Genomic DNA, 19,155 nt, shown 5'->3' with positions numbered 1-19,155 from the left:
TGCTACCATTTAGATTCCATTGAAGCCTCCCATTTAAAACATGTTACCTTGAATGCAATAATAAGTACCTTTATAATGACAGTTACTATACATACTGCCTCACCAAGATCTGTTGCTACATGCATACAACTTAATCCTTACTTTAAGAGCCTCTATTATCATGAGAGTGATTACATGTTAGTAGGTCTCATTCGATTTTGTATCTTTTCTAATAGAACAAACAACTTTTGAAAGACCCAAATGGGGTGCGACAAAACAGTGTCATTGTCCCTTACCTACCTAAATAAGAGTAATGCTAAGGATACACTCTTTAACACACACCAATCACAATTAGCCATATCATTCCATTTTAATTTTCTTTTACCTGTTACCGGATTCATTATGGAAACCATTTTATATTTTCACAAAAATTGAACCAAATGTAACACAAAGGTTGCTTAATGACTAAAATAACAAATTGAACCAAGTGATGCAACTTGTTGCATTCAGATCGAAAGCATTGAGATAATTGGATTGGGTGATGCATCCATCATACATGGAGCTATATTCATGTACCTTGTTTAGATTTGCATATCCTCAATTCCTTTCGTCTCTGCCATATCCATCATTGATTCAAACATAAAAAAATTTACTTTCCAAAATGTGCAAGTTATGATAAATCCCCAACTATATTTGAAAATATTGCAACAAAAACAGAATCCATCTCATCAAGGACCACATGAACTATTAAGAATCATGAAATCATAAGGGTGAAGATTATATTAATAAGGTAGAGAGCATAGGAGTATTCATGAGAAAAATACTCATAAGAATTCCTATTAAGAATCATGAAATCAGAATCCCCAACTAGATTTGAAAATATTGCAACAAAAACAGAATCCATCTCATCAAGGACCACATGAACTATTAAGAATCATGAAATCATAAGGGTGAAGATTATATTCATAAGGTAGAGAGCATAGGAGTATTCATGAGAAAAATACTCATAAGAATTCATATTAAGAATCATGAAATCAGAATCCCCAACTAGATTTGAAAATATTGCAACAAAAACAGAATCCATCTCATCAACGACCACATGAACTATTAAGAATCATGAAATCAATGTGCAAGTTATGATAAATGCCCGACTAGATTTGAAAATATTGCAAAAAAAACAGAATCCATCTCATCAACGACCACATGAACTATTAAGAATCATGAAAACATAGGGGTGAAGATTATATTCATAAGGTAGAGAGCATAGGAGTATTCATGAGAAAAATACTCGTAAGAATTCATATTAAGAATCATGAAATCAGAATCCCCCACTAGATTTGAAAATATTGCAACAAAAACAGAATCCATCTCATCAACGACCACATGAACTACTAAGAATCATGAAATCAATGTGCAAGTTATGATAAATCCCCAACTAGATTTGAAAATATTGCAAAAAAAAAAAAACAGAATCCATCTCATCAATGACCACATGAACTATTAAGAATCATGAAAACATAGGGGTGAAGATTATATTCATAAGGTAGAGAGCATAGGAGTATTCATGAGAAAAATACTCATAAGAATTCATATTAAGAATCATGAAATCAGAATCCCCAACTAGATTTGAAAATATTGCAACAAAAACAGAATCCATCTCGTCAACAACCACGTGAACTACTAAGAATCATGAAATCAATGTGCAAGTTATGATAAATCCCCAACTAGATTTGAAAATATTGCAAAAAAAAAAACAGAATCCATCTCATCAACGACCACATGAACTATTAAGAATCATGAAAACATAGAGGTGAAGATTATATTCATAAGGTAGAGAGCATAGGAGTATTCATGAGAAAAATACTCATAAGAATTCATATTGAATGAATATAGATTGATAAAAGAATTATGAAAATAGTATAATGGTGGCTCTTGTATAGAGCAATTTTGGGGATTAACCAACTAATAACCAACTCTAACAAACTAATGAAAATTCAATGGAAGCTATAACTAACAAACTATATTCTTAACATGAACTTTGACCAAGACATTATTGGTCACCAGAGCTTACAACAAAGACGATATGGTGGCGGCTAACAAAAATGAGATGGGTCAAGTTGAACTTTGTGAGAAAGACGACGAGCTTGCACAATACAAATCAGAAAGAGTCAAAGAGCCATGGAAAGATCGAAAGGGAAGGAGCCATGGACAAATTAGAAGGAAGAAACCATGGAACCCTTGTGGAGAAGAAGAACCGACAATTTGCATTTATTTTGAAAGAAATAACAAAAAAGTAAGACAACTTTTTTGTTGTTGAGCAATTTGTACTACTGGTTAACAAATAAAGGGAAATTAAAATGGAATGACGTGTCCAATTGTGATTAGTGTGTGTTAAAAGAATCTGTTAGAGGGTGCGACCTTAGCACTGCTCCCTAAATAAAGACTTAAATTGAAAATACCAAAATTCTGAAAAATTTAAAACAACAAGAGATGGAAAATTGTTAAAGTAGCTTCTAACTAAAAATTGTCAAGAAAATTGCTCCAATATTTCAATCAAAGAAAACTAAGGCAGTACAGCCAAGTTTAGAATAATACCTCTAAGAAAGATGACTAAGAAAGATTACCTGTCTTTTAGGATCTAAGAAAGATGCTTCCTCTAAACAAATAGATTGGAACAATCAGTTGAGATATAACTATGTGTATATGATCATCAATTAAAATTCAACTTCATAGCACCAAAATAATGCAAGTGGGTCAAGATCAAAACAAAATAACATAACTTCTATTGCTAAAGATATAGTCTGCAAAAGTAACGGCAAAATAAGATAATCAAATCCATAAACATTGTTACACATAGTTTAGTAACAACATTTCAATTATTCTAAATTTATGAAAGTACTAGTGAAAAAGCTTATCCAATGTAACAATTAAACTAAGCACAATAGTCCAACATGACAATCACATTAAATATGTCCGAAAAAAAAGAGACAATCACATTAAAAACCTTTCAATGCAAGATAACATCCTCAACTTTTGAAGATCCAATCCGGAGGTGGCCAGAACAAGTCGAAATATTCGGGATAATGAGACATGGGCGAAAGCCGGCCTTGATCCAAATGGAAAACACATTTCCCACCATGTAAATCCATAAAGGAGAGGAAGGCATCATCAATAAAGATGACACAATTTCCTTTGGAAACACCCAAATCTAAAGTAGACGCAGAAAACGAACACCCATGCCCCAAGAACAAAACCTTCCGCGCTAAATTCTTCAGCTTAATCCACTTCTTCTCCTTCTCACAAAGCTTGAACACCTCGATCCTTAAACGAGAAGACTCGTGCATGTGCATGTCCACTAACAACAACTCACCCTCGCTCTCCACAAACAATTTTCTATTCCCACCAAAATCATCAAGTTCAGCCACTAATTCAACTGTTGAATCCGGTCTAACCGTAAATGTCCTACCAAATCTATCAACCGCGTAAAACCTCTCTTTAAACACACAGATGTCTCCATCAGTGATTGAGAAATTCAAGATCTTCCTCCAACGCTGATTTCTGGAACGGAACAGCACCGACTTTTGTGATACACCAAGAACTAGAGATTGTTTTTCAACGGAAATCACCTTTTTAGGGAGATCAAGATCAAATTTAGAGCAAAATTCATCGTCCAAGATGAAATCAGTAACTAAATGTAGGACAGAGAGTTTGTTGAAATCAATAAGTTGAGGCAAATGAAAATTGGTTGAAGGTGAGTCATATGAGAAAAGTGGATGAATGAGTTTGTTTTTGCCCCTTGAAATTTGAGTGAATCTCATCAACCATGGACGAGCTAGGGTTTGTTGTGGTGGTGGTTTGATGAGGAAGGTTTTGCGTTTGGAGAGGTGACAGAATGAAGTTTTGATGTTGAGATCAGGAAGAATATTTTTGGGGAGTGGAAACTTGACGATTACAATGGAGTGGCGATTTGGGATGGAGGAAGAGCGCCAATGCGAACAAATTGATCGGAAGCGAATCAGATCAATTTCGTTGTCGAGTCGTTCCCATATCTGATCAAGAAGATCCTTTGGAAGTTCTGACCAGTTTGTTGCCACCGCCATGGATAGCGGCATAGCTAGCGCTGCGAGCTTCTTTTCTTTTCTTATATTTTTTTCTTTCCTTTTTCATTAACGGTAATATAGCAAAAGAAACCCTAAAAATTTGTTTGACGGCTGAATTATTTTATTTTTTTTTGTTGATAATTTGTATTGAGTTCTTCATTTTTCTTTATTTATTTATTAATTAATAGGCTTATCTGAAGTTTTATCCAATATTTTGTTGAATTAGAATTTATACCGTCCCGCGTGAGCTTAGCTTAGTTGGTAGGGACATCGCATTATATGTGCAAAGTCTGGATTCGAACCCGAGACACTCCATTTATTCACCTTTAAGGTGGATTTTCTAGCCACTATGACAAAAAAAAAAAGAATTTATATGAAGTCACTGAGTTTGATCTAGTGGTAAAGAGTTTTGGTAATATGTTCATTAGCTCATTGTAAATAAAGAAAAAAACTATCCTCTATTTTAAAATTAATAAATTTTAACCCTCCTATTTATAATTTTTTTTTGTTTTGCCCCCATATAATATTTTGACTCATATTTGCAAATAGCACATTAACTACACTAATATCATAAGCATCCGTGTTAAGTATAAAATGTTCCAATTTCAATAAGTTTTTTCATAATAATTTATGAAATTTATAAAGGAAAAATAAAAAAGCTTACAACTTATACAATAATTTATATATAAACGCCTATGTGTAGGTTTGGTTTGGCGTTTGCATCCCTTAAACGCACGTTTTCACCCTTCAACATGGTTTTCTCATCTTAGGATCTTGTTTGAATACATCAAACTTCATATCCTTATCATCAGCACCAGTATCAATTCCATGAGAATCCACTAGCAACAACGACTCACATTCACTCTCCACCAAGAATTTAATAGGACCACCAAACCCCGGGTTGGCCAGCAAGATGACACTGGAATCCTCCGGCCCAATCATGACAGTGCGACTATCGCTGTCTACCACACAAGGCCGCCCCTTGAAAAGACAGATGTTTCCCCACAAGGACTAAGGCATGGGGGGGATATACATCCAAGAATTCTCCTCACGTTGGAAAATCTTGGGCACATCATATGTGAAAATGGCAAGAGGTTGTCCCATCTCACAAGTCGCAACAACAACCTTTCCAAAATGTAAACTTGGGTCGTAGATGTAGAACATATGTCCTATATCAATGAATGGAAGTTGATTGAAGTCGGTAAGATGATGAAGGTAATAGCAAGGAGCGAAAAACAAAGGATATCTTAGGTGAATCTCTAAGGGGTGGCATATTTGAGTTTTGTCGTATACATATGGACCGATTCTGATCAACCGGGGGCTATAATGGTGTGTTGTTAGGGTTGTAGGTGGTTTGATGAGAAAGATGTTTTGTTTGAAGAGACAACGATCATAGGGGTCTTGAAATTGCGGAATTTTCAAAGGTGAGTGGTTGTGATTACAGTATGGGCCGCAAGATCGGTTCCAGCTTGGGTGTGGTTTCATGATAGTGACAGGGATATTTGGTTGTTTAGGGAGGCTGCTAATATAATCAATTTCGTAGGAGAAATGCGGAAGCTTGGAGGGTAAGTGGTTGTGATGCCAGTTTGGGAGAGAAGAAGATTCGTGCCATGAAGAACAAACGGAACGAAAGCGAAGAAGGTAGAGTTCACTATAATTATGTTTTTGGGATATTTGTTGCAGAAGTTCGCTTGGAAGCTGAGACCAATCTGCCATTGCTTGATGATAGTTAGTTCGGAGAACGTGAAAGAGGAATTAGGGTTTAGGAGTGCGGTGGTGAATGACGGTACACGAATGGAGTGAATGTTGTTGTGTGGCGGTGATGTTAGCAAGTTCGCCATTCACCGGCCGGCCTCACTTTGCAACATCATATACGGGAGTACTAGTAGTGAGTGGGGTTTCTGTGCGTTACCGTCGGGGTTTTGTTTTTAAGTAAAAATGGGACAAGCATCGATACTCTCTCCTGTCACTAAAAATCACTTTTTACGATCATAGGAAAAACTAAAATATTTATTGGAGATCACATAAAGTAATGGAGTGGTTCTGAACTAGTTTAGTAAACTCATAGATTGTAAATGGAGCATCACTTAATGAAGTAAATCTAATTACATTTTTTGTAAAGATTAAATATTTTTCAGATCTGGTTTCTTGTATTCACTCTCTTCATTTATAAATAGACATAAATAAAAGATTTATGAAATTCATTAGTGTAATTGTGTCTACTTTGGTCCCATAAATCTTAGCCGACAAAAAAATGTCAAAATTGTTAGTCCGAACGTCATGATTCGGGTTCGAACTCGAGATCTCACAATGATCGATAAAGACGAGACAATTTCCTTTTGGAAGACCCAGCTCCGATGCAGAAGCGGAAAAAGAACATCCACTCCCCAAGAATAAAACCCTATCCCCTATATCCTTCAACATTACCCACTTCTTCTCTTTCACATCGAGATGAAATAAATCAATACCGGAAACAGGAAAAACTCCATAAAGTCCACTAACCACAACTCACCCTCGCTCTCCACTAGCAGCTTTCTACGCCATTGAGTCTTAGTCCTATTACTACCAATCAAAGCTTGAGCTGCTAACTGCATGCTGGAATCCGCTCCAACTGAAACTGTCTTACCATTTAAAATAATTGTGTAAAACTGCCCTTTAAACACGTAAATGTCTCCATAGAAAGTTGACATTTTAAAGAACGACCTCCAAAGTTCATCGCGGCCTCAGAAAAGCAAAGACCGGAGGGAAACACAACCTAATGTAGAGAGTCCATAGGTTTTTCCCCATGGCATGTAACAGCAAGGACTGTTTTAGGGTCCATGTAGTCAGAGTGTTGATCAGGGAGTTTGTCATCGTTGTCAATGATGAAATCGGTTCCTAAATGGAAAACGGAGAGCTTCGTTGAAGTCACGAAGAATAGAAGGAAAATGTGTTTCATAAGTTGAGTTTTGAGTAATTCGTACCAACCAAGGACGAATTAGAGTTTTATCTTGTTGTTGTTGTTGTGGTGGTGGTTTGATGAGGAAGAGACTGCGTTTGGAGAGGTATGAAAATGGAAAGTTGGTGTCGTTCATGTTGATGGAATCAGAGAATACAGTGTCGTTCGTGCTGATGGAATTTGTTGCAGCAACATATTTTAGGAGTGTGAATTTGAAGGGTAAAATGTTGGTATGATGGTGATTTCGGATGGAGGAAGAGTGCCAATTGGAACAAATTGAAGGAAGCGAATGAGATCGATTTCATTGTCCATTCGTTTCGATATGAAATTCAGAATCTTTCAGCAGTTGAGACCAGTCTGCCCCCAGCGCCATTGATGATTGCCAGATTCTATTGTTTTCTTCTTTGTTTTGTAGTAACTGTAAAGTAATGTTAACAAAATAATGCTAACAGTTGAAACAAGGCAAGATGACCACATGAATAATCGACCGTGTATAAGTGTAAAAAAAATTATAAATTTTCTTAATAAACATCACCTGATGATATTATTTAAAAATCAAAATTAATGATATTATATTTTTTACTTTTTACTGTTTAAACGGGACCTAATTGATGACAGTTCAATACCATGTGCGTAGTATTTTTCGTTGTTTTAATCAGGCTGATATTAATTAAGTCATTTTTTAGGTTAGAAAAATTATGAAGATCATTAATTCTAGATCCAAAAGACGGCATTTATCATCATTTTGGTGGACACCTCTTATGGGTGTATATACCTTGAGGAGAGAAAATGATAGAGAATTATCAAATATATATATATGATAGGTTGGTGATGTGATACAAAGATACAAATAAAGATAAAACGAATTGTTGGATAGGTATTCTGAAAGATGGAGTATTCAAATATCATTGTTGTTTCAATTGTGCCATGTCATGTCATTTGAGTTTGTACATTTCAAAGTTGTTTATTTTTGGAGAAATACTTCGTAAGGCGCGGCCATGCATTTGGATCCTCGGCAGCAAATTACTCTGCTGCAACTTCTGCTGCACGTATATAATCTGTTGGATTTATCCAACGACTAGGGTATAAGATATAAAAAATTGGGATAAAAACATACGAAACCCCAAATTGTTTTGCTTACAGAGAGTCGGTGCTTATTATCCCAATTGACTCGGTCACTTGGTGCATGACGTTTACGATAGTGAGCTTGGCTAAGAAGTAAGAAATACGCTGGGAAGGGGAAGTGTTAACTCAGTAAAAAGATTCAGGTGTGTGTAAGGCATGATAACAAAAATCTAACCGCTTATCTGTTGCAGCAGAAACTATAGCTGCAGAGGATCCGAATAATGCAAGAATGTCAACATTGCAGCAGATATGATTAATTTAGAAGTTTGTTGGCAAACATATAGTCTTCAAAAGTAACAATAAAAGAAGATAATGAAGAATGTCAACATTGTTAATTCTAGTAGAAACATCATAACAACAGTAATTATTCATGCATTTATAAAAAATGAACGAGTTTCTGAAAAACAGTAGTGTAGATACTTATAGTCAATGTATCTGTCAAAATATTTATCCAATTTAACAACATAAACTAAGCACAATAATGCACTATCGATCACTATCACATTAGAAACCTTATACAAGGTAACATACCATGTTACAAATTTAGCTTTTGAGGATCCACTCAGGTGGCAAGAACAGGTTCAAATATTCGGGATATTCAGATGCAGGGGAAAGTCGGTCTTGATCCAAGTGAAAAACACAATTCCCACAATTCAAATTGCCAACACAGAGGACAGAATCGTCAAAAAACACAACACAGTTTCCTTTGGGAAGACCCAGTTCCGAAGCATATGCAGAAAACGAACATCCACTCCCTAAGAACAAAACCCTATCCCCTATATCCCTCAACTTCACCCACTCATTCTTCTTCTCATCAAAATCCATCAACCTCACCCACTTAATCTCCTTCTCATCAAGCTGAAATAAATCAATACCGAAGAAATCAGGAAAAGACTCACACAACTCCACTAACAATAACTTACCCTCACTCTCCACCAGTAGTTTATTGCTCACAGGATCGGAAGGTTGAGCAGGTAACTGGACGGTCAACTCCGATGGTCCTACCACAACTGTCCGGCCGAATATGTTGACTGCATAAATCCGCCCTTTGAACACACAGATGTCTCCATAGTAAGTTGACGAGGAGATCGGCGTCCAACGCTCATCATAGTCACGCAAAAGCATCGGACGAGGGGTAATAAAACACATTGCCCCGAGTACAAGAGGTTTTCTCCCGTGGCACGTGACAGCAAGGACCGTTCTAGGGTGCAAGTAGTGATAGTGTGGATCGGAGTGTTTGTCATCCTCGTCTTCGATGATGAAATCAGTTCCTAAATGAAGGACTGATAATTCGTTGAAGTCAAGCACGTTGGAATAATCAAAAGAAGGGAAAAGTGAATCAAATGTGTCTTGTGGTTGGAAGATTTTGGTTTTTCCAAAAGAGTTTTGGATAAATCTAATCAACCATGGACGAGTTAGGGTTGTTTGTTGTTGTTGTGGTGGTTTGATGAGGAAGATACTGCGTTTGGAGAGGTATTCAAATGGAAAGTTTGTGTCGTTGATGTTCATTGAATCAGAGAATTTGTAGTCGTTGATACAATCGGAGAAGTCATCGTCTGACTCAGATTCGCGATAGGAACTAAAAACATATTTAAGGAGTGGGAATTTAAAGGGTAAAATGTTGGTATGGTGAGTTGGGATTGATGAAGAGCGCCAATTGGAACAAATTGATCGGAAGCGAATGAGATCAATTTCATTGTCGATGCATCGAGATATCAGATACAGAAGATCCCTCGGCAGATCAGACCAATTTGCCGCCGTGGATATGATTCTGCTCCTCTTGCCATTTCGCGCGCTCATTCTCTTTTATTTTCTCTTCTTTGAACTTTAGTAACGGTAAGGGAGAAACATGACCCTAACAAAAACTAATGCTAGACTTCTTTTTCAAGTAGTTAATTTCTACGATCATTCAATAAATTGCGTGTATAGAGACTACTATGAAGTAATGTTTTTTTATGTCACATGTCAACTATTTATTGTTATTTTTTTTATTTTTTTCAATTTTTTAAATGATTATTTAATTTTGGCATACATATCTTAACAAATATTTGTTTTTTTTTATTATCTCTACATGATGATTTAATTTGGCATAAATATTTCAATAAATATTTGTATTTTTTTTATCAAATAAATTATCTTAACAAAATAAATATGTATCTTTTTTTAGTTTTTTTTTTTTTTTTTTTTTTTTTAGTTTTTGTTGATTTGTTGGCATACACTTTATTGATATCATCAACTGCAGTTAATCATGAATAATCTATTTGAAGATTCTGTGGGGCACACTAGGAAGATTTTTCTCTCTCACTAATTTTTTACGATTACCGTTAACATTGGTCACGTGGCAAACGGAAACCACACTTGGTCAGATGACATGTGTCCAAATTTAACGCTAATAGTAAAAAATTTGACGGGAGGACTAACTAATTGAATGACAAAAAAGATACGAGACCAACTTGACACTTTTAAAAAATAAGAGACCAACTTAAAACCTAAAATAAAGATAACGAACCAAAAGTGTAATTAAGTCATTATAAAACTATGTGTCGAATAGGGACCTAAATTCAGTGAATCCAATAGTAGGTGAAGTATGCGGTCAATAGATTTAGGTTGTACGATCTTGATTGAACGGTTCACACGTGCAGCGACAATATGGAATTGCATCATGTGTTGCAATACAAGATATAAACAACCTTGAATCTCTAGAGAATCTTGGTCTAGAACACTTCAGGTTTAAAAACAACCCTCAATTGAAGGTCATACCTCAAGACCTAAAAAACTTGAAAAACTTTCAATTCCTTGTATTTGCTGAGATGCCAGATGAATTAGTTGATAGCATTGATCTAGAGAAAGGTTGGACTTGGCCATTGGGTTATCAATCATATTCCTCAGAACGTAGGATCAAAATTATTTCCTTGAATTGAACTCATCTCCTACACAATCAAGGAATGTGTACTCTATTGATGGACAAATGGTTCTGGTTTTCTTTTTCTGTCATTTGTACAAACAATATAATGAATATTTCAATTTGCAAGGAAGATCGATTCAATTTCGTTACTATTATTTGCTAGATGCGTTGGTCTAATTGGTAATGAGTTTGATTCCCCTCAAATAATGTCTCGAGTTCGAGGTGGCAGGAGAGATTTTCCCTCTTAAATAGAGTGTTTCCGAAGCAAGGATTTATACCAAAAATTAGTACAATAGAAAAGGGTGTGTGAAATATATATGGTGATGCAAAATGACTACCCACAGATCCAACCAGAACCTAGCCCATCTCCAATTTCATTCACTAAATTTTAATTTTCGTCAAACCCGCCCACCCACCCCTCCCCAGTAAACTCGCAATAGACTCCAAATTGTGACCACGTTTAAGCATAAGGAACAATTCCCACAGAATCTGACTCAGACTTCAATCCCCATCACCACTTACCTAGAAGAGCTAATTAAGTTCCTAATGCTCGATTCCCACTTAATCCAGGGATCATATGATTCTTTTTAACTCAAGCAGTGACACTGTGACAGTAACAACACGTGCGGAGAGTCTACTCGTTCTAATAGATAACATAGTATATCAGATCAAGCCGTCGCCAATTACTATAATCAGATACAGACACTAAAATCAACACTTGACAGCTAAAAAGAAGATGGATAACCAAAAGACTTGCACCTGAACTAATAATAGAGCTTATTCCTTAACTATAAGCATTAAAGTACTGGTTGTGATGTCTAGTTCCAAATTCTCACTGAGAAAATATAAGATTCACCGAGAAAAGTCAAGAAAATAAAGGGCGAGAAAAAGTCAAGAAAATGCAGTGAGTTAATTAACCCAAAATGTTGTGTCTCTACTCGCCCCTGCATAAAATGATAAGGCTTTTGTTAGAAACTAAACAACCAGTTACGCGTGATCTATGCAAGATAAGTATCCAAGCACTTGAGGAATCCTGCTTTCAAAGCTAGCTCATCAAGAGAAAGGAACCAAGCCACCTACCTAAATACACTCCACTAAACATTCCATACTATTCAATGTGATTTTGGAACTCCCCACCCAATAGCCAATCCTCTAACAATGCACACCGAAGAAAACCTCCAAATAGCTACAAAAATAAAAAGGATAAAGATAAACTATCAGAACCTAATCTAAGTAAAAGTAGACAAGAAATAAAGAGGCCAGAACCAGTCATAGATAAGTTGTTTCTTCATTTTTCACTATGTTCATTCCAAATAATGCACTCACAATTTTAGCTCATTTGATAGAAAATATTATTTCTCTTTTTTGATCTAAGAAGGTAACATTGACATTAAATCCCAAACCACCAGAGAAGGTAAAATAGTTGAGACTTGAGATACAAGTGTAACTGACCAATTAAGTGTCAACTATACATATACAACACCAATAATGCAAGTTGTCAAAATTAAATCAAAATAACATAACACTTTCCTGGTACCTCAAATTCCACCTCAATTTTCGAAATATTTTCATATGAACATGTAATTAGGAATTAGGAGTTTGTTGGTAAGCATATGGTCTTCAAAAGTAACAATCGAAGGAAATAATGAAGTCTGTCAACATTATTACTTCTAGTATAGAAACATCATAACAATAATACTCCCTCCGGTCCTAAATATAAGAAACAATCTATTTTTAGATTCATTGATAATTTCATGTATCTAGCCTATAATATAGACCAAATACATTAGATTGTCAATGAATCTAAAAAGTGGATTTTCTCTTATATTTAGGACCGGAGGGAGTAATAACTTGACATAGTGATGTACTGCATATTTTCCAATGTAATAGATAGCTGCATTTATAAAAAATGAATGTCCTCAAAAATCAGTAGTGTAGATACTTGTGGTAAATGTATTAGTCAAAAAGTTTATCCAATCTAACAACATAAACTAAGCACAATAATGCCCTATCAATCACCATCACATTAGAAACCTTATACAAGATAACATACTCTGTTACGAATTCAGCTTTTGAGGATCCACTCCGGTGGCAAGAACAAGTTTAAATATTCGGGATATTCAGACACAGGTGAAAGCCGATCTTGATCCAAGTGAAAAACACGGTTCCCATCTTCCACATTGCCAATACAGAGGACGGAATTGTCAAAAAAGACGACACAATTTCCTTTGGGAAGACCCAATTCGGAAGCATATGCAGAAAACGAACATCCACACGCCAAGAACAAAACCCTATCCCCTATATCCTTCAACTTCACCCACTTATTCTCCTTCTCATCAAGCTGAAATAAATCAATACCGAAGAAATCGGGATAAGACTGATACACGTTCACTAACAATAACTTACCCTCACTCTCCACCAGCAGTTTATGGCTCCCACCATCAACTAAAGGTTGAGCCACTAACTGGACGGTCGACTCCGGTCCTACCACAACTATCCGGCCGAATACGTTGACTGAGTAAATCCGCCCATTGAACACACAGATGTCTCCATAGTAAGTTGACGAGGAGATCGGCCTCCAACGCTCATCATTGTCACGGAAAAGCATCGGACGAGGAGTAACAAAACACATTGCCCCAACTACCAGAGGTTTTTTCCCATGGCACGTGACAGCATGGACTGTTCTAGGGTGCAAGTAGTCATAGTATGGATCCCAGAGGTCTCTGTCGTCCTCCATTATGAAAGCAGTTCCCAAATGAAGGACTGATAATTCGTTGAAGTCAAGCATGTTGGAATAATCAATAGAAGGGAAAATTGGCTCCAATGAGGTGTCTGGTTGGGAGATTTTGGTTTTTCCAAAAGAGTTTTGAGTAATTCGTACCAACCAAGGACGACGAACTAGGGTTGTATCTTGTTGTTGTTGTTGTGGTGGTTTGATGAGGAAGATACTGCGTTTGGAGAGGTATAAAAATGGAAAGTTTGAATCGTTGATATTCATTGAATCAGAGAATTCGTAGTCGTTGATACAATCGGAGAAGTCATCATCTGAATCAGATTCGGTATTAAGAACATATTTAAGGAGTGGGAACTTGAAAGGTAAAATGTTGGTATGGTGAATTGGGATTGAAGAAGAGCGCCAATTGGAACAAATTGATCGGAAGCGAATCAGATCGATTTCATTGTCGATGCGTTGAGATATCAGATACAGAAGATCCCTCGGCAGATCAGACCAATTTGCCGCCGTGGATATGATTCTGCTCCTCTTGCCGTTTCGCGCGCTCATTCTCTTTTATTTTCTCTTCTTTGAACTTTAGTAACGGTAAGGGAGATACAGAACCCTAACAAAAACTAATGCTAGACAGCTAAAAACAAACTTTTTCAAGTAGTTAATTTCTACGATCATTCAATACACATCTAGTCTAGTAAATAATAGTAACGAAATTGAATCGATATTGATTCCAAATAAAAAAAGAAATTGAATCGATATTTGGAAACAAACTTTTATTTTATTTTATACTACTTTTTTTGAAGGAAAAAAAAATAAAAATTATACTACTTGAAAATAAGTAGTTATACCACATGTCAACTATTTATTTTATTTTTTTTATTAATTTTCAATTTTTTAAATGATTATTTAATTTTGGCATATCTTAACAAATATATTTGTTGTATTTTAATGACGGTAATATTGCTACAAAAACTAATGCTAGACAATAATATTGCTAAATAATCTTTTAAATTTTGACAGAATTGCTCAACTTCCTTTTTTTTTTACTCAGCTCAACTTTTTTTTATTGATACACCTAAATAAATGCTTTAATTTGTTTTTTATTTTTTATAATATTGTTTTTTATAATTTTGACAGTATTTTGTTTATTCTTTAGATCTCTATTTTATTTTATTTTAGTATAAACTAGGGTAAAACCCGTGCGTACGACCAGTTCAAAATGACAAGGCTTTTTGTTAGACCAGTTCAAAATCCTAATAAATAATGTCTAGGCAAATTTACGCATGATCTATGCAAGATCAGTATCCAAGCACTTGAGGAATCCTCTGTTCAAAGCTGGCTTATCAAGAGAAAAGAACCAAGCCACACAAATACTCCACTAAACATTCAATGCAATTCAATGTGATGTGAGATTTTGGCACTCCCACCCAATAGCCAATTCCCTAACAATGCACAATGAAGAAAACCTCCAAATAGCTAGATATACTACTAAAAAGGATAAACTATCAGAACCTAATCTAAGAGTAAACAAGAAACAAAGAGGTCAGAACCAGTCATAGATAAGTTGTTTAGAACTTGATTTTTCACAATGTCTATTCCAAAGTAGAGACTCATAAACCCATCAGAAAAATACGTGCAGTGGCAACTAAAAATCTTTGAATAATTTCGGCAATATAAATGTCAGATTTTCTGGTCATACCAGTAAAAGATCCGAGTAAAGATGTTGTGTCCCTAGTTCTCTTTCTATCTCTAGTATATTATTTATGCATGATAAGTATTCAAGCACTTAAGGAACTCTACATTAAAAGCTAGCTATCAATGGAAAACAAACCAAACCACTTAATTACTCCATCAAGCATCTCATGCCACTCAATTTGAGACTTGGACACCCCATAATACCAAAAACCCTATGAATGCACAACGAAGAATATCTCAAAATAGCTACAAATAAAAAGGGTGAACTATCAATATTCAATACCTAATATAAGTAAACAAGAAAAGCGGACAGATCAAGTAAGTCTTATATGTGTTATTTATAGAAAAAAAGCAAGCAAGAAACCAAAGAGTTTTCTGTCATAATTAGGTAACAAGGCAAGTAAAACACATAGGGCACTTTAAGACAACAGATCGATAAATTGGATTTCAAACACTGCGAAAGGATTAGTTATATTCCAAAACTATCTCTCTTAAATAAAGACAAAAGGTTTGGTAAACAACGGAGCAGTACACGGTGTACTGTACACCCAATCCAAGTTTATAATGGCCTTTTAAAAATAGGGAAGAGTTAATAGCCATTCAGTACTCACAGTTTTAGGTCATTTGATAGAAAGATTGTACTGGAGAAAGAACCAAAGGTCTTATAATTATTTGTATCTAATAATGTAACATTGGCATTAAAATCCCAAAACACCAGAGAAGGTAAAATTTGTTGAGACTTGAGATACAAGTGTAACTTACCAATTAGGTTTCAACTTTACATACAACGCTAATAATGCAAGTTGTCAACATAAAATCAAAATAACATAACAAACCTTGAATAATCACAAATTGCTTAAGAAGTAGACTTAAAGAATCCGCCGGAACACTTATCAGTCAACTCAAATTCCACCTCATTTTTCAGCATCATTTCATATGAACATGTAATTAGGAATTAGGAGTTTGTTGGTAAACATATAGTCTTCAAAAGTAACAATAAAAGAAGACAATGAAGCCTGTCAACATTGTTACTTTAGTATAGAAACATCATACCAATAATAAAACTTGACATGGTGATGTATTACATATTTTCCAATGTAATAGCTAGCTGCATTTATAAAAAATGAATGTCCTGAAAAATCAGTAGTGTAGATACTTATAGTAAATGTATTAGTCAAAAAGTTTATCCAATCTAACAACATAAATTGAGCACAATAATGCACTATCACATTAGAAACCTTTCAATACAATACAAGTTAACATACCGTGTTACAAATTTAGCTTTTGAGGATCCACTCAGGTGGCTGGAACAAGTTCAAATATTCCGGATATTCAGACACAGGTGAAAGCCGATCTTGATCCAAGTGAAAAACACAATTCCCATGATTCAAATTGCCAACACAGAGAACAGAATCGTCAAAAAACACAACACAGTTTCCTTTGGGAAGACCCAATTCCGAAGCATATGCAGAAAACGAACATCCACTCGCCAAGAACAGAACCCTATCCCCTATATCCTTCAACTTCACCCACTCATTCTTCTTCTCATCAAAATCCATCAACCTCACCCACTTATTCTCCTTCTCATCAAGCTCAAATAAATCAATACCGAAGAAATCGGGATAAGACTCACACATGTTCACTAACAATAACTTACCCTCACTCTCCACCAGCAGTTTTTGGGTCACACTAGAAACAATAGGTTGAGCCACTAACTGGACGCTCGACTCCGGTCCTACCACAACTGTCCGGCCGAATAAGTTGACTGCGTAAATCCGCCCTTTAAACACGCAGATGTCTCCATAGAAAGTTGACAAGGGGATCGGCGTCCAAAGCTCGTCAAGGCCACGAAAAAGCAACGGCCGGTGGGTAACAAAACACAATGCGGCAAGTACCAGAGGTTTTTTCTCATGGCACGTCACAGCAAGGACCGTATCAGGGTTCAAGTAGTCATAGCATTGATCGGGGAATGTGAAGTCGTCGTTATCGATGAAGAAATTGGTTCCTATATGAAGGACGGAGAGTTCGTTGAAGTCAAGCATGTTGGAATAATGAAAAGAAGGAAAAAGTGAATCAAATACAGTATCTGGTTGGAAGATTTTGGTTTTGCCGGTTGAGTTTTGAGTAATTCGTACCAACCAAGGACGAAGAATTAGGGTTTGATCTTGTTGTTGTTGTTGTGGTTTGATAAGGAAGATACTGCGTTTGGAGAGGTATGAAAATGGAAATTTAGTGTCATTGATGTTGATGGAATCAGAGAATTCGTAGTCGTCGATGGAATCGGAGACGTCGTCGTCGGAAACAGAGTCGGAACTACGGACGTATTTAAGGAGTGGGAAGTTGAATGGTAAAATGTTGGTATGGTGATTTGGGATTGAGGAAGAGCGCCATGTGGAACAAATTGATCGGAAGCGAATAAGATCGATTTCGTTGTCAATGCATTCCGATATCAGATTCAGAAGATCAGTTGGGAGTTCAGACCAGTCTGCCGCCATGGATGATTCTGCTCCTCCTGCTGTTTCGCGCTGATTCTTTTTCTTCTTTGAAATTTTATAACTTGGTACAGTTTTTTCTTCTTTAATTTATTTTTCAAATAGTCTAATTACTATAAAGTGCTAAGTGCACCGAGAAATTTCAACCTCTTGCGTATCTCTTGCGTATATAATGCAATGTCGTACTAACTAAGTTAACTAAGTTAAGAAAGTTTGTTCTTCTTTGAACTTTAGTAACGATAAGAGAGAAATAGAACCCTAACAAAAACTAATGCTAAACTGCTGAAACAAATTTTTTTACTAGACCATTGTTACGACTTACGATTACAGCAGGGTGTTGTAACTGGGTTCGACCCCTCGACTCTTGCATCTATTATTCAATGTCATTACCAATTGAACTAAGTTAACGAGACGTGTAAACTCATCTTCTACCCACTAGTAAGTTCATAGGGACGACAATATTACTAAACATGAATTCAAAATTAAAGAATAAAATAAACCAAAAAAAAATCTAATTTTTTTTACTATTTCATCATCAATATCACCATCGTTGGAGTTTTCAAAACTTTAATAATCACCGATCTAAGTATAACACAACACCACATGTGAGCATTTTTATAAGTAAATTCATTTTATTAGTGAATTTATTAATTATTTTGCATGAGTATTTGAATATTAAATAAAAAATAAATTTGTTTTTGCTAAGTCCAATTGATACCAAATAAGTAACCCATTGTGGCCTAATTCCCAATGGTACCTATTCAGCACAAGTACTCTTTCTCTTGCTTTTTGCAGGCTTAATGGATGAGATGCTTATTAGGCACTTAAGTTGAACAAGTAAAAATAAGTTATTGTGTACAGAAGTGAAACCTACTTAATTAACGCCCATCTGTGAGAGAAGTTTGGGTGGAGATGCTCTAAGCAACTCAACAAACATTATGAGCAGAAACAGTGAAGTTATTGATACAATAACTTGCAAATAATTATTTTTTTTGTTCCATCTTGCGAATAATTTGAATGTCCTCTTCATGCAAACAACCATTAATTGAACTATTTCTAGTACAAACCTGCTCAAATGCAAACAACATAATGAAATAATGAAGCCATTAGGATTTGTTCAACGGTGAGGGATTTGGGTGGTATCCATCGATCTTCATTGGTTCCATTGTAAACCCAAAAAAAAAATGAAATAA

The 19,155-nt window shown here is 35.6% G+C and overlaps 2 protein-coding genes and 3 pseudogenes across 2 annotated transcripts; all 5 read right to left on the bottom strand.

Annotated features, from left to right (window-relative positions):
* Window positions 1-2,986: 2,986 nt before the first annotated feature.
* LOC123918368 (F-box protein SKIP23-like) lies at window positions 2,987-4,079 on the bottom strand. The gene has a single exon (XM_045970392.1). It carries the CDS (start codon window positions 4,077-4,079, stop codon window positions 3,006-3,008), a length of 1,074 nt encoding a protein of 357 aa, XP_045826348.1. The 3' UTR covers window positions 2,987-3,005.
* Window positions 4,080-4,826: 747 nt separating this feature from the next.
* On the bottom strand, window positions 4,827-5,795 carry LOC123915325 (annotated as a pseudogene).
* Window positions 5,796-6,520: 725 nt separating this feature from the next.
* Window positions 6,521-7,390, bottom strand: LOC123915324 (annotated as a pseudogene).
* Window positions 7,391-8,685: 1,295 nt separating this feature from the next.
* On the bottom strand, window positions 8,686-9,942 carry LOC123915322 (F-box protein SKIP23-like). Its single transcript, XM_045966456.1, has one exon. The coding sequence runs from the start codon at window positions 9,940-9,942 to the stop codon at window positions 8,686-8,688; it is 1,257 nt and encodes a 418-aa protein (XP_045822412.1).
* Window positions 9,943-13,112: 3,170 nt separating this feature from the next.
* On the bottom strand, window positions 13,113-18,027 carry LOC123915903 (annotated as a pseudogene).
* Window positions 18,028-19,155: the final 1,128 nt, after the last annotated feature.

The sequence above is a fragment of the Trifolium pratense genome, linkage group LG3, assembly GCF_020283565.1.
Source record: "Trifolium pratense cultivar HEN17-A07 linkage group LG3, ARS_RC_1.1, whole genome shotgun sequence".
Taxonomy (NCBI): Eukaryota; Viridiplantae; Streptophyta; class Magnoliopsida; order Fabales; family Fabaceae; genus Trifolium; species Trifolium pratense.
Note: the sequence above shows the minus strand (reverse complement) of the source record. Positions and strands in the feature narration are given on the sequence as shown.